This window comes from Trichoderma ghanense (assembly GCF_004382785.1).
Source record: "Trichoderma ghanense strain CCMA-1212 chromosome Unknown scaffold_6, whole genome shotgun sequence".
NCBI lineage: Eukaryota > Fungi > Ascomycota > Sordariomycetes > Hypocreales > Hypocreaceae > Trichoderma > Trichoderma ghanense.
The window spans coordinates 1,117,171-1,133,232 of NW_027395669.1; the positions used below are offsets into that span (position 1 = coordinate 1,117,171).

At 48.6% G+C, this 16,062-nt stretch overlaps 3 protein-coding genes across 3 annotated transcripts; all 3 read right to left on the reverse strand.

Annotated features, from left to right (window-relative positions):
* Nucleotides 1-293: 293 nt before the first annotated feature.
* On the reverse strand, nt 294-2,323 carry CCMA1212_005978 (uncharacterized protein; the record flags this gene model as incomplete). The annotated part of the gene is made up of 2 exons (XM_073703220.1): nt 1,351-2,323; nt 294-1,274 (listed from the first exon to the last, which is right to left on the reverse strand). Exons 1-2 carry the CDS (start codon nt 2,287-2,289, stop codon nt 294-296), a joined length of 1,920 nt encoding a protein of 639 aa, XP_073558543.1. The 5' UTR covers nt 2,290-2,323.
* Nucleotides 2,324-3,414: 1,091 nt separating this feature from the next.
* CCMA1212_005979 (RNA exonuclease 3) lies at nt 3,415-4,782 on the reverse strand (the record flags this gene model as incomplete). The annotated part of the gene is made up of 1 exon (XM_073703221.1): nt 3,415-4,782. The coding sequence occupies one exon, from the start codon at nt 4,780-4,782 to the stop codon at nt 3,415-3,417; it is 1,368 nt and encodes a 455-aa protein (XP_073558542.1).
* Nucleotides 4,783-5,330: 548 nt separating this feature from the next.
* CCMA1212_005980 (uncharacterized protein) lies at nt 5,331-8,820 on the reverse strand (the record flags this gene model as incomplete). The annotated part of the gene is made up of 2 exons (XM_073703222.1): nt 5,331-8,584; nt 8,646-8,820. The coding sequence occupies 2 exons, from the start codon at nt 8,818-8,820 to the stop codon at nt 5,331-5,333; spliced, it is 3,429 nt and encodes a 1,142-aa protein (XP_073558430.1).
* Nucleotides 8,821-16,062: the final 7,242 nt, after the last annotated feature.

Genomic DNA, 16,062 nt, shown 5'->3' on the forward strand with positions numbered 1-16,062 from the left:
CAGCAAAATGGGCGACAGGCACACACATTTCAATTTCACATAGAATTTCACATAAGAGGCACGGCACGCATATGGCTTGGAAAAGACAACGAATAATGGAGAATCACTTCCACTTCTGTAAATTAGAATACCAATGGCACACTGTTTCAGTCGGGCCGCGAACGGTCAGATAGCCGTCTGATCCGCCAGACTCGAGGCTTATTCCTCCTTGTTCTCCCTCTAGTACTTTGTTTCCGCTGCGAGTTCATGTCGCGTCTTCTCCATGCCTTAGATAGTCAGTCATGAGCACATCTCTACTGCAGCGATATCCGACTCAGCGTATCCTCCAGGATGCTAAGCTGCATCAAAAACTCGCCATCAACCTCGATCTCCTTGTTCGCAGCCGCCTTCTCCAAGGCCTTCGCAGCGTGCAGCAGCGGCTCAACGTAGCGATGCTCAATGGCCGCGGCCATACCGACGGGTGCCAGATCCTTGTACTCATCGCCGAAGAGAAACAGCGCGAAATTGGCAACTTGCAGATGCAGCGGCGCGCTTTGCGCCCAGAAATTGAGCAATGAAGAGGCATCGGCTTCCTTGAGGTGCGACAGATCCGGGAACAGGGTGTACTGGATCCTTTCAAGGCAGTCCGGGCTGGAAAAGCGACCTTTCGAGCCGGACCTCTTCGCGGCGATGAGCTCTTCCCGGAGCCAAGTGACCGCACATGCTTGCAGGGTCGGGAAGATGCAGCTTTCCAGCATGTCTTCCAGGATGGCCAGTCGGTCTTCTTCTTCGGGATCGGCGTGCAGAATGTAGCCTGCTACAACGGTTGCCGCGTTGCGAACCCGGAGGTTGGGATGAAACGCCGAAATCAAGGTCAGGAGATGGTGGTAGGGCATGAATCCCGCGGTATTACCAGCGCCTTTCGGGTTTGTTATCGCTTTCCGACCATCGAGCCAGATGGCCATAACAATGAGAGCCTCAGTGGTTCCAGGGTTGGCAGCAATTTGGCCCTGGGGCTCATCGCCGAGGAAGTTTGTTAATAAAATTTGATGGTCCGGCAGCATGTATTGCGGTATGAGTTGCTCATCTGGAAAGCCACGGTCCGCATCGAAGACGTCGGCCGCAAACATCCAGTAGGCGTTCAGGCATATCAAGCCGCCTGTAGATAGATGGAGCTTTTCCGGCTGCTGGGGGTCAAAGTCAATAGAGAGCGGTTGTCGGCGAACGGGGCCTTCAAGGTACTCCCTCAGCTTGAAAGGGGGCAGTTTTGACAATCCGAGGTCACTGGCAAGAGCCTACGAAGCAGTTAGCCTTGTGAGGACAGGATCTCCTTCATCTGAGATGCACCCAGATCCTGGAGGCAATACTCACCACCAGCTGCCCTACGAGGGCGTCTCTTGCCTGAAGCTCCACCACCTCCTTGAACGTTTGAATCATAGTCTTGCGCCTGGGCACTATGCGCTCCGGATACGTGTATTCGAGCATCCTCGAAGCCCACTCCAGGCTGTTGGAATTGACATATGCTTCGATGATGCAGGTGATGAAAGACTGAAGCAGGTTGGCAATCAGCTGCGGCTCGTCTTCGTTTAGAGTATCTGAGCGCTCCGCCTCGGGGTCCGGGGCCTGTTTGGCCGGGTCGCTGTCCTGGAATGGCGTGTCTAGCATGACGCTCGACTTGCGAGAGGGCAGCGGAGGCCGCGTCGTCTTGCGCGCAAGGCTCTGGACCAGCGAGATGACGGCCGCGGTAGAGGCCGCGCTTGTCGCGTCGTAGCATTGCTGTACCGTCTCGAGCGCGGTGTGCAGGAACCGTGACGGAGCCTTGACCTGCAGCCTCTTAAGCAGGATGCCCAGCATGCCACAGAGGGTGACGAAATGCCTGGTGGCTTTTGTCTCGCCCTTTGTGGTAATGGCTGCAGAGCGTCCCTCTTTCTCTTTCTCTTTTCCCTTCTTGTCACTTTCATCACCCTCTTCTTCCTCTTGAGGCTCTTCTGCTTCTCTTTCTTCAAGCTCCTTTTCTCTCGATACAGCCGTCTTCTCCATCACATCGAGCACCTTGAGGATGACTTCCCGCGGGTTTCCCAGACGCGCAATGCTCTCCAGACATTCTTCGCTGCCCGGGACATTAATCAGCATTTCGACCAGGTCCCAGCCAATCTCGGTGGTGAGCGCAACATCCTCCAAGATCTCCTGCAGCGCCGGCAGGACCTCTGGGGTCAGAGACTTTTCGACAATGGTCAGATAGGTGGCGGCGTCGGTTGCCGGCGGGCGCGACTCTTGCAGCCGCTTGACAATCTCGTCCGTCGTCGCCATGGTGGGAGTTGTATCTGTGTCCGTCGCGGTAGTGCTACCTAAGTACTTAGTATCTAATATCTGGTAGAGCTGGGCGATGGCTGAGCAGCGAGAGACGGGATTGATGATGTTGGGTCGGGGAGCAGCGGATGAAACAGGCGGACAAGACAAAGGATCGCTGGTTTTGCAGCTGGTTTGTTTGATGGATGGGAGAAGAAGAAACAGATCACAAGATCTGCCCTCGGTGGAAGCTACCGAGTGACCTTCCTTTCTTTCGCTTTACCCAGCTTCTGCCCCTCTTCGCCCCGGCGAACGCTGTAGACGTCACTCGAACAGGGGGATCAACAGCCAAAGTGGGGAGCACAAACAAGCCGTGCCTGAGGGGTACGCCAGCAAGCCAGCAAAGCTATACTAGATAGGTAGGTACTGTTGCTACTGATTCAGATATAGTAGAAGAGAACCTTGGAACGTTTATAGATACTTTCGCTGTTATTGCTATGTACCAGTACCTAGGTACTTCTATGCTTTTTACCTTAGTTAATAGTAGGTACCGTAGTTCTAGGTAGGCACCTACCACCCAGTAAATAGAGAATACGAAGACTAGCTCTTTGTTACTCTGCATTGATAGATCTGAGACGCCGGATAGCCACTGTTGTGAATTATAGCGGGATACATCTGGATGAGCCCGTGAACAAGATGATGCGAAGACTATCAAATGTGTGGGAGAATACTGATTGAAATAATCATCAATTATGCACACGATAGGGCAAGTCCAAGTACTTCCATTAACACTTGTAGCTTGGTAGGAAAGGCTGTGAGACCCAGCTTTTGAAACTCGAATTTGCAGGGTAAATAACACCACCACAGATCAGCAACCACATGAATCATTCCTCTCCTTTACGATTCAAGATTGCCGAAACCGTGTCAGAGAATGGGATGAAAAAGCTTGTTTTCCGAGCCGAACTCGTGTGGACACGCAAGCACGGCATGGGAAAATGGATGCTTGTCCCACAGGAAACCACTTATACTGAGAGAAATAACATCAACCACAGCCCACTGTGTCCATCTTAATAACCGCGGTAATTCCTCCGTCCTCCATGTCCATCAGGTTCTCAACAGACCCAAGACTTCTCTAGATAGAACCATTCAATCATCTCGCTGACTCTCCACCCACTTGGCCCTCCTCTCTGCCCGATTCCTCGTCTCCCAGTCTCTCCTCGCGCCCTGTTTGCCATTCTCATGCGTCAAGAGATTGCGCTCCTCTTCTTGGACCATGGCCTTTAGACTTGCCTCCCTCTTTGCTTCATTATCCTGTGCTTTTGTTTCCATCTTCTTCTTTTGCTTCCTTGTCTTGCGTCTGGCTTTGCCATTTTTGCTGTTCTCGTTGTTCTTCGACTGATTCTTGACATGATTCACGTCACCATCTGCAACCTCCACTGCCTTTTGCTTTCCATTTTGACGAGGTTCTCGGACGGCTTCCCCAATGTTCAACTCCTTCAATGACTGCGAAACGGAATCTGCAACTCCAGCTGCGCGATCTCGTCTTCTATTGCCGCTCCTCATCGCCTTCTCATTCACCTCCTGATTAGCATTCAAAGCCTTCTTTCGACCTCTCTTCTTCGAACCTCGCCCTGCTCTCTTTGCACTCTTTCCCATAGCATCCTCCTCCTCCTCTTCCTCCTTAAGAGCAGTACCAAACATCTCCAACCGCTCCCTCTTAACCCACTCCACCACATCCCCCTCCCTCCGCAAAAACCGCAACACAATCTCCCTCGCAACCAACACATCCTCGTAAGCATCACCACCCCTCATCTCCATCCCAAGAAGCCCCTTACAAACCCTCTCAATCTCCCACCCCAACTTCATCCCATCAGCCCTCGCCCTCTCCGCCCCCGTAAACAAAGCCTCCAGCGCCAAAACCCGCCCATCAACAACCCCCCTATGAAACACCCTCAACATCTCCAACTCCCTTCCCAACCCAAACCCCACAAAAACCGTCTGCGCAGAAACGTACTCGAATAACCTCGTCCTCGCCTCTCGCCATCCCCGCAGACAATTATTCCCCTTGACAGCCTTCTCAATCGTCCTCGCTGAAATCCCATGAACCTCCGTTTTCCAATCCGACACCTCGCAAGACGGCGCAATGAACGAATCAACCAGCGTCCGGCCCGTGAAGAAATCAATCACGCAAATGCTTATCGGCTGCGTGCCGCCGCCTGGAGACTCGGCTGCTTGGCAGGTCATGACGATGGCTTTTCGTCTTTGGATGGAGGGGTTTCGGGATGGTGTTGGGAGAAAGTCCGTCATGTTGAGCCCCTCTGGCTTCTTGCTGCTGATGCCTTGGGGAAAGGGGTCGGTGTCGAGGAGTATGCCTGAGCGAGTGAGAGTCTCGAGGGAGTGGCATTGGAGTGGGAGTTGTGCGTGGATGATGGATTGCTGCTTGGTGGTGAGCTGCGAATATGTGTTGCCCCTGTGCTGCAGCTTTGTAGATGGCTGATGCGATGATGAAGCCATGTCTCTGCCTACCTAGTCTCGAGTGATAGAGTTCGTCTTGTATCAGAATGAATATTGTGTTGGATTCGGTCAAGGAATGGACCCCGCGCGGCTTCATTACAACATCTTATGCACGTCGGTTGCTGCTCAAGATCCGACTGGACGGCAGACTTGAAGCCTGGTCAGATGATCCGTACAAAATGCAACGCCGAAGGTGCACCTATCGTAAGCCATTGCCGAAGGGAACCTGAGAGCAGGACAACGAGAACGTGGCCCGTTATTGATGAAAGGCGTGTATACCTTCACTCCAATCATCGTACTATTTGTACAACATAGCCAAACTCGTGACAGTAATCGCATAGAAATACATGACCCTTTTCGCCAAATATCCATGACCGCGCCCCAAAGAGACCAATCGCTGCTTGTACTCCGTACACATAATCAACTCCAAGCCATAACGTTCATACCTTTTCCGCATTATACCAGAAAAAAGAGAAACAAAACTTGTAACATCAGACTATTGTACATGCTTTCATATCGCCAGACACACCGGTGTCGTACATAGTGTTTCAAAAGTAGCCAGTGGAGATGTCGGACTTCGAACCAGCGCCAGCTGAATCCTTCGGCCATGTAATGTTCGTCTGACTCTTGCTATCTTGGTAACCGAGGTCAATGACCTCCGGGAGCGGTCTCGGTTCGTTAAACGATACCATAGTTGGGTGCGCGTAACGAGGGGCGCTTTTGAAGAACACTCTACGTGTCTTTGGCGGCGCATTGAGTTTGCGCAAATCCTTGGCGATATCCAGCAGCTCCTGGTCGTCAGTCGCGATCTGGGCCTTGATGAAGGCAATATTGTTCTCAGAGTGCCCCTGAAGCGTCTGCATCACAGGAGTGCGCGGCTCATATGGTATATCATCGAGCTTGGGCTTAAGCTTGGGATCTGGAACAGTAGACGGGTCGAGACGCGCCTCAGGGCCCTTGGAAAGAAGGGTTTGGATATCCAAGCTCTCGCCATGAGGAATAGGAGTTTGGTGGCTAGGGGTGATGCAGTCCATGTCCACCTCCTTGCGAAGGACGTGGTCAATGTCGACGGCAGAGAAGAAGGCGCAAGACTGGGGGAGGTCGTCGATGCCGACTTGCTGAGCGAACATGGCGCGGGTCCAGAGATTTGCTACCTGGAGTGCCATCGCAGTCTTGTATTTGTCCTCGTTCTTGACCAGGTACCGAATCTCATCATGGACGGTGATGGCCAGTCGAGCTTTGAGGTTGAATTGGCGAATCAAGTAATCCATGGACACAATCAGCAAATGCAGATAGTCGACGCCCGATGACTGAATAGCCCAGTTGATGCGGGAAGGCAGGTAGCCACCCTTGCTCACATAGCGGCTCATGAGGGCCTGAGTGATGCCTGCTGCCAGCACGGGCGTTTGAGCCCAGTCCTGTTCCGCGAACTGTTCCAGCTTGTTGAACACGAATGACTCTGTTCCTCCTCGCCAGAACGGGTGCTTGCTGATGGCTTGGCGAGTGGTCCTGGTGCCTTTGGTGTTGGCGTACAGCTTCTTGGCAATCTCCAGCGTCTCACCGTCAGAGAGCTTGGGGTTGAATTGCCGTAGGAGCGCGGCCGCAAACTTCAGTCCAGCTCCGTAAATTCGCCCGTAGTTGAACACCTTTGCCTGGTTTCTGTTGATGCCCAGGATGGCCGCCGTTCGCGAATGCAGGTCTGTCCCTGCAGCTTTTGTCCCCTCGAGCGTCATGAAGCCGATGGCATTTCCGCCGTGGATTTTAAAGGTCGCATCACCCACCAGGCTGGCAATCCAGAGCTCTTCCGAGTCCACATCAGCACCTACAAAGCAGTAGCCATCTGGTGCCTTGACCATGGACTTCAGTTCAGACCCAACGCGGTTCTTCTTGGCATTGCTGGCCGTCAGCCAGGTCTTTTCGACGGCTCTCCGAGTGATTGTGCCCATGGGAATGACTTGAGGTAAGATGAAGCCTTGGAACTTCTCTCCGGCTTCCTTGGCCTCTGGGATTCCTCCAGTGGCGGCGGCGGAGACGTCGTGTTCGGTGACGACCATTTGCGACATGATTCGACCGCGTGCGCTTATCCAGTATGAGCACGAGGCATTCATTTCCAGCGCATCTTTCGCATACTCGTACTCTGACGATAGAGTGCCATTCTCGAAATAGTTGAGGTATCCCTTTGCCAGAGGATTTGCGCAGCGAGCAGAAGGGCCGTCCTTATGAGGAAGCTTAAAGTACGAGTGCCCCCAATCGTCACGCAGGGCAGGGTCAGAGTCACCGAAGACAACCTCTGACATTTGCTTCGCCCTGTAAGTGGCCACCTCGGCTGGTTCGACTCGAAACACCCAGCCGTGTTGGTTAGACCAGATCAATGGATGCCCGTCCCAGGCAAGCTTTAGCAGCAAAGGCGCAATGCGGGTCCGCACCGTCAAGTTCATGACGTTTTTGGTAAAAAGATCTTTATACCACTGCGGCTTACCCGGTAGTTTCTGGTTTGCAGCTGGCCTGTCCTTCTCACCTTTGCGTTTGGCTTTGACCATTCTGATTGGCTTAGTTGTCCAGTCCAGCTGCCTCAGCCAGGGATCAGTTTTCCAACTCTCGTCGGGGTCGTCGTTCAACTCCGCGGCCTTTTCTGCCAGCCCCTTCAGTCTCTCCTCGACCGATGCAGAGAGTTTATGGTATGTCGCTTCCGCGTTGGCGATGTATGCATTCCAAGACTCGTTGACGGGTAGAATAACAGATGACAGGTGCCGAAGGGCAGCGAAGCTGACTGGATGCGGGCAAACATTCAGGAAGTTGGGAAGGACGATCGAGTACACTTTGTGGGTGGTGGACACATCTCCAGCGCAGTATTCAAGAAGCTCGTCCAGCTTGTCTAGGACTTCCTCGCGGCTCAGCTCACCAAAGTCGTCCCGGGCAGACTTGTCAATGGTGGCATTGAGATGGAACTTGGCGACGTCGCGCAGTGAGTTAATTGAGCTCTTCTCAACCCAGGGCTCCTCCTCTTCGTGCATGGTCTTGTTGCTCAGAAGCTCGATGATGCCTTGATCTGGATCCTGGTTCGCGATCCTCTCCCTCTTCTCACGATTCTTCTTGAATCTCTCCCAGGCTGGGCGCTGCCGAGAGCACATGCCGTTGACGGCAACGTGCAGCGACATGGTATCGAGAAAGCCGGTCCTGGTCTGTTTGAGGTTGTACTCTTCCAATATTCTTGCCCTATCATAGCCAATGTGGTGTCCTACAACGATTCGGTCCTTGGCTGGGTCGCCTATTGGTATCAGCTGTCGGTTGTTTTCCGTCTCGCCCAGCAACCAGGGGGACAACCAAGAGTACCAGGCCGTGGGACTGACTGCGCAGGCCATGACTGCGAACGGAGACTCTTTGTACAAGGTTTCGACGTCGAAGCACAGCATTTCTTCATCCGGCGCTGCGACTTTCTCGGGTGGCCGCCCATCAGTGTAGTACTTGGTCCATCCGCTCTGTCGCTCCCACTGTTTCGGCTTGAGAGGGATACTTGCGCAAGCGAATTTCTTCGCAAACCGCAGATACGGTTCGGCGCAATCGGTTCCAAGCTTGTGGAAGTGTTCGTCAAGGGTTGCGCCCTTGAGCTCGGGCAGCTCGAAGGCTATAGGGTCGGAATTGTCTGTATTCTTTCCGTAGAGATCATGGCGTGTCAAGTGATCCCGCGCAAGGTTCACCAGTTCTTCAGGAGGGGGGTTGGGGCCCTGGGGGAATATCCGTTGAAAAATATAATCGCTGAGCTGCTGTACGCCAACCTCATTGTATCGCGCGGCGGACGGCACTTTGAGACAACCGTTAGCGATCAACATCACACGCGCAAACAGTGTCGCAAGGCGTCTTACAGGCCAGCGTCTTGGATTCCTTGGATTCTTTGGATTCGGCGCCGTTGACAATCGTCGCAAGGCATCGCGACTGCGCTCCGCAAGCAATTCGGCGTCCTCGGTGGCGAGCAAGCCGGACAAAGCTCGCCACGGGAGCTCGCTGGATCTGGCCAGCGGCAGAACAGAGAGCCCTCATAAGCGTTGCTGCGACATGAAGGACGGGCGACTGAGCACCGAAAAAAAAAAAAAAAAAAAAAAAAAAAACACGACTATGTTTGTTCAAGCTGCGATGGAAGAAAAGACAGAATCACGGCGGCGGCAAAAGTTGCGACTGAAGCAGCATTTTGGAGAAGAGAATTACTCACCTAAAGCTCTTCCGGGGCTCTTTCCCAAGGGCGGAACTGAATTTTAGTGGGGTGGGGCGTATGCTTTTGCAAGGGCGAGCTTATCGGGCCATCAAATGACGTCGGAAGCGTTTAGAGTTTCTGGGCGCAAATGCTCTTGTACCTAAGTCAGCGATTTTCTCAAGAGAAGTCGATGCTATTTGATACTAAGGTATGCTGAAAGCGTCATCGAACCAACAGCTGTATACTACCAACATACGAATAGGTACTTAGTTGACAACTTGCATTGCTAGATCTGATAGACAGCAAACCCCCTTCAAAGGGCAACCTATCACGGCTCCAGGCCCTGTCCGGCAGGCATTAGCAGCTGCCCCTCACCCAACGTCGTGCGTCGGGCCTCGCCATTGGTCCGGAGCCCCCAATTGGGAAATCTAGGACTTTGAAGCATCTCGAGATCTCCAGCCACGGTAAGGCTGAGCCTGGATGGCACCAAGGACGTGATTTGACTGTGTGAGACGGGTATTGGATCAAGCTGGTTTATATAGAGCAGAGAGCCTTTGGGCCCCAATGAGAAGAAAAATCGAAGCATATGTATGGACGCTCATCGTTATGCGAGCCACTGAGCGTACAAGACGCCACACGATCTATCCATAATCTCCCATTTTGCTACAATCTGATCGGTGATAATGGCTAATGAGTTCTCCCGTGGTGTTTTCCTTCATTTTATGGAGCTCGGGAGCTTAGAGTGGCCTATGAAGATTCCTCTCGTCTCTTGCCCTGAAAGTCACTCGGCAGGCCGTGACCCATTCACTCGTCCGGATCACATCCACCCTTATCTGATTGCCAACGACGGCAGTGAATTCACTCAACGTACACGAGCTATCTATTTTCGAAATCCAGTGAAACTTCCTTGAACAAAATATTCTTAACAAGAGCACACTTGTCTCTGCAGCCGTCCGATTGCATTGCCTTTCACGGCTGTACAAGGCGCCATTCAGGTTAGCCACCCTGTATCTTCTCGTGCTCTTCACCCCTTCGGAGCCTAGAGCTTGATTCGCCTTTGCCTTCCATCAGGCGAAGCTATTGAACAAATAGAACGCAGTGTATTTGTATGATGATAATGATCAAGCTAAGTTGTGTTGCCCCACGCCACTGTGGGCGAGGCCTTATATACCAGGTTGCGTAATGCACCTTCTAATCCCACCAATCCCACCAGATCCACCTTCCTTCTAACACACCCCTGAAGGTGAACTAGTGCACTAATTTTATAAGAGAAACGCAGATAAAAAGAAGCAAATAATATCATTAACGGTAAGCGACGTGACTAATGGCGACGAGAGTTAACGGTCGAGGCGTATTAATGGAAGTTGCTTAGTTTAATTCAGGCTGAGCCTTAGCGAGGGCAGCGGCAAGGCGCTTGTTAACAATTTAAACAATCATTAGTTTAAGGAACTCGTTAAGGATAGGTGCAAGCAGCCTGCAGAGCGAGGCGTCATTAACATGCTTGTCAACGTATTCCTTAACTCAAGAGTCAATATTCATCTGCCACAGAGTAGGCACGTTCTTAAGGGAGGCCAGGCGCAGCACGCTACAAATAACAGACAACTGCAAAGTGTAATTAATAGAGCGTTAACGCTTTCTCAGATTAAGGCAGGGACAGTGCTTGCAGTACACGGCAGTGAAATCAGAGATAACATCATTACTAAAACGGTTGCGGGCAGACAAGAGGTGTTAAGCTAACTTAGCAGGAGGGTAGAGCGCGTTAAGGAGGACCTATTTAGGCCAGGAGTAAGGATAGACGTTATTGCAGTGCGCGCAGTAATTTAAAGGTTTGCCGACAGCGCTGTTCTTAATAAAGAACCACGCCCGCTTAATAAGGCTGATATACTTGCGTTATTCTTTAAGATTTATATTAGTTGCTTGCTGCTAATACGCCTTAACAGCAGCGACACTGTTAGCATATTAAGGGTGCTAGGTTACCTCGCGCAGAGAGACCTAGTGGTTCTCAGCAAGAATGTGCTTAAGGCGATCAAGCTTAAGGCACAGAGGAGGCAGGTTCGCGCCAGGACGCATAAAGTCGGCCATAGTAACAGACGTTACGCGTAGCAGGGGGTAGACGCAAGTTGCAAGGCATAGATAGTAGTATATAAATATATTTATATAGATAAAAGTATGCAGTGGCAGGCAGCAGAGAATAATGCTCTGAAAATAAAGAAAGAAAGGGAAGAAGAGAGGGAAGAGGTGCAGGTGCAGAAAGTCAGAATTTATGCTTATAAAGAGGAGGGCAGGCATATAAGTGGCAGCTGCCTAAACTTAACATTCAGCTAATGCTATTGCTAGGCAGTTAACTAGACGCAAGAAAGCTGGTTAAGGGAGCGCCTTAGTGTAGATATTAGCGACATTATTAGCACTTAGGACATAAAGGACGTCAAGGGAGTGCCTATAGTGTTACTGCATAAAGTGGAAATAGGGGGTAATATAGCATAAGCGAAAAGTCATACAGTCGTTCTGCATTAACATAATCGCAGAGTTATTATCGCATTAAAGCAGCAGACGCCATGGCTGGTTTGGAATGTTAATGCCTAAGTTAATAAGAAACTAATAAGTCTATATAAGCTAAGAGGCAGCCTTAGAGCAGGCTATATATTCAGCCTTGCAGGAGGACTTAGTAACTGTTAACTGCTTCTTCAAGGACTAGGTAACAGTACCTCTATTAAGCTGGACAATATAGGCACTAACAGATTTGCTTATGTCAGGGTCGGTGTTATATAAGGCGTCTAAGAAGACTTCTAGGTTAAGAGGGGCATAAGGGTTATTGCCGCATTATTAATAATAAACTAAACTACAATCTGCAGTTTACTTTAGGAAATAAAGCAGTTATTTTATGCTAAAGAGATGTTATATATTTAGATTAGAATTATAAGTAGACAGTATAAAGATAGTAAAAGCCATATTAGGGCAGGTGCTAGTGATAAGGAAGTTAATAGAGCCAGACATTTACTAATAGGTTATGACGTCCTTACAGGGATCGCCCTCAACCGATCTCAAGAAGAAAGTGCCAGAATCAAGGGGTATATCACAGCCAGTGCAATTAGCCATGCCGAATCATTTAAGGATACGTTAAGCATAGCCGGCCTGGCTGACAGTAATGCCGTTAGAGTTTTAGGTGATCTCAAGACCAAGGAGGTAATAACAATGGCCTAGGTCTTTGCATTTATATTAGGTGGCCAGCAAGTGCTTAAAGGAGGCAATTTCTTATTTATTACTAGTAATAACAATATTATTAACGTAAACGGCAACAATAAGATTGTCACTAAAAAAGACATATAGGTTAGATAAGAGGGAAGTCATCTTTATTTAGTTAATAACTATGCGGCGCAGCTCGCTAAACCACTTGCGGCCTGATTACTTAAGGCCATAAAGGGCTTTCTAAAGGCATAAGACAAGAGGGTGCTTAAATAAAGTCTGGCAGGTATAGCCATCTAGGACAGACATGTAGACTTTGTGGGACAGAGTGCTGTAAAAATACGCCATCTCCACGTCTATTTAGTAGATAATCCACCCCTAAAAAGCAGCAAGGCGAAAAATCAGGCGCAGCAAGTCAAATTAAGCAACAGGCAAGAAGGTCTTGTTATAGTTTAGTCCGTGGATTTAGGTATATCCATAAGCGACAAGTTAAGCCTTATGTTAAAGAAGGTGGCCGGCTGCATTATATTTCTTAGTAAAGACCTAGCGTAGTGTAACCACTGGCTTGCCCTTTAGTAACAGGGTCTTCTTCCACACGCCTTTAAAGATAAGGGCAGACAACTCGGCGTTAACAGCTTTCTGCTAGTAAGCAGCGTCCAGGGACTTTAAAGCTTGCTGTAAAGTAGTGGGTATATCATTATCAGTAGCAATTATAGCCGCAGCATGAGTTTTATTTTCTAAATTATCGTTATCACCTATATCAAGGTAGTTAAAAGCGGCATTACTAGCCGCAAAGGATTTTAAATATTACCTGCTAGAGCGTGTTCTAAAGGATGGCGAGGGGTGGGGCTAAGTTATAGCGCGCGATCTTAACGCAGAGGTAGGCTGCGAGAAGGTTACAGCGCGTTAAGTGGGAGTCCGCATAGTCGCTAAGACATCTGCAACAGGCATAGTGTCCATGTTAATATTAGTGGAGGTAGACCGCTTTCTAGCAGGTAATTCCTCATCTATATCCGCGGTTAATAAAGTCAGCGGGGAAGTTAAGTTCTCAGTGGAATTATCAGTCAAGGCATCTTAAGCAGCAGAGGGCGCTGGCAGCAGTGACTCCTCAATAGCCCAGTATACCTATTTAGCAGCGGGTGCAAAACAGATATAGGAAAGAGTTGCAGTAGTAATCATTCGCTAAGAGGGGATGTAAAGACGCATAACTAATAGACTTTTATAGCCAACTAGGTGGGCATGTTCTGCACAGTTAAGCAGCTTAATGCCAGGTTTATAAGCCTCCTTTAAAATATAGAGGTAGCAGTTAGACATGTATAGTTAGAGGTAGCTAATTAAGGGCTTAGTGCTAAACAGAGCCTTATAAGGGGTGATGTGGTTAGGCAAGCCACAGTAAGGCTTTAAGTTCTTTATATAGGCAGAGTGAGATATGGCTTCCGGCTATAAGAAGAGTTAGTCGTTATTAGTAATAACAGTGCATGCATTAGTAATAACAGTGCGCATATATCGCTCAATGCGTCTATTTAATTTATAGTGGTACGGCAGGGATTGCTTATATCAAGTGCTAGTAAGCTGGAAAACCTTAGTGGTCCGTCAGCCAGTGAACTCGCCACCCCTGTTAATATAGAAGAACTTAATCTTAACACTAAAATAGGTTTCAATTATGCATATAAAGTTTTTAATTTCCCAGGGAACGTTATCTTTATGCTTCATAAACCTTATCCAGACATATTAAGTTTTCTTATTAAGGAAAGGAAGAAAGTATTATAATTAGGAGAGGGATAGCATGCTGAATTTTCTAGAGAGGTTAGTGTAGATAATATTAAAGGGTTTCTGAGCTCGCTTATTAATAATGGTTATAGGTTAACAGGAGACAGATTTTGCTATTTTATAATCGTGGCAGTGCTAATCTCGCGGCTTAACAGGAATAACATTGCTATTAGCATATAGGCATTAAGCTATATTGCAAGTTATATAAACATGGCTGACAGCTTAATAAAAATCTTAATAGGTTGTAAAGCGGCTGAAGTCGGTTAAGATAGGTGCTAGAGTGTATAATGCTGGCGGATTGTCAGTCTAAATCTAGAAGCCTGCCTTACAGTAGCTAGCCTATATAACTAACTTTCTGTCTCTTATGCGCATAAAGATGTTATTGCCATATGCTAAGAGGCGGAAATAATAGCAGACTTAACACTAGCTAAAAAGCCTGGTATTCTTCAGGCTGCGACTGTAAAGAGCGTTAGTAAACACAGTTAACAGAACAGTGCTATTAGGCAATTACAGGAGGACTAGTATTAATCTAATTCCTTTAACAGCGAGCTTGGTGCTGTCGGCGATAGAAATAGTGCTAGATCGTGGCCATAAGTTAATAAAGTCTAACTAGTGACCTAACATATATTAAGTAGCGCTAGAGTTAAAGATCCACATTAATGCAGTTGCCAGGGATTAAGGAGTAAGGTTTACCGCAAAGGCTTAAATATTATCACCAGTAAGATTAACTATAACCATAAGAGCAGGAGCAGGGAGAGTGGTAGAACAGGCAGATTAATTAAGCGTGGTTAATAGGGATAGGGATAATATTACAGTGGCAGTAAAAGCCACAGCATCTAACTAAGAGTCGTCATTAACATCTCCATCAGAATTAGCGGCAGCATTATAAGCCTTATAGTAATAGGGCTGGAATTTTCTACTATCGTTCTTAGCCTTGTCCTTTCCTTTATTATGCTGCTTCTTATATTCTGCCAGCCGGGGGCAATTAGTGTAAACATGTCTAATAAAAGTGAAATTGCGCTTACAGCACTAGCTATACTTGCAGGGGTTGCCGTTGCCAGAGGAGGAGGAAGGTTGTCAGTTATTGCTAAAGCGAGGCTTGCCCTTGGCCGCAGTCTTAGTATATATAGCCTTTTTATTAGTAGGCTGCGCGCAGCGCTTAGTAATATCAAGCATTTCTGGCTTAATGTTAACAAACCTATTAACATTCTGTGAGGATAGGTTATTTATCATATTATCTATTAACTCAGGCAAGGTAAACAGAAAAAAGGAGCCCTTAATAGATTCAGAGGTAAACACAGAGCTAAGGTTTTTCGCCAGTTCCTAGGAGGATGCCTGGCATTAACGTTCTAAGGTGGACCACGCCTTATAAAACGCGTCAAGATGCGCAACAAGATCCTTATAGTTATTATAACGCATGGAAGTGAGTTAACGGAATTAGTGGATAGTCAAGTGTGCGGTATCTCAATTATACCTATCTTATAATATAGTCTAGGCATGATAAGCAGAGGTTGCTGTAGTGACTATAGGGAGGTGATCTAGGTGCATAGCAGACATTAGCATAACTATAGCCTTATTATTATCCTTTTTCTACTAGTGCGCGGCAGAGGCGGCGAGAACAGCTGCAGTAGCGGCATTAGAGCTTAACTAAGCGGCTGCAGGGGCTGGAGTAGTTAAGCTAGGTGGCTTCTGGTCGACGACGTCCTAGAGCTCACACCATTTAAAGGCGATCTTCTATGCCGGCCGCCAGTCTGCGTAATTGTCGCCTTTGCTGCTGAGTTGTGGTAGACTGGATAGGTTAAGTTTAAACGTGAAAGGATTTAACGTCATAGTGAGATGCGTTAGCAATCTTCTCTTAATAAGACAGGGTACTTAGCGGTAGACAGTAATGCAATCTCGAGGGATGACGCGTATGTTGACAGCTGGTGGCGACTGTGTTAATGGAGGTTGATAGAGCGAGCGTTTAAAGGATAATGTCTAAAAAGGTGAGCGCGGGCTTATAACCTATTAAATAAATAGAACGCAGTGTATTTGTATAATGATAATGATCAAGCTAAGTTGTGTTGCCCTACGCCACTGTGGGCGAGGCCTTATATACCAGGTTGCGTAATGCACCTTCCAATCCCACCAATCCCACC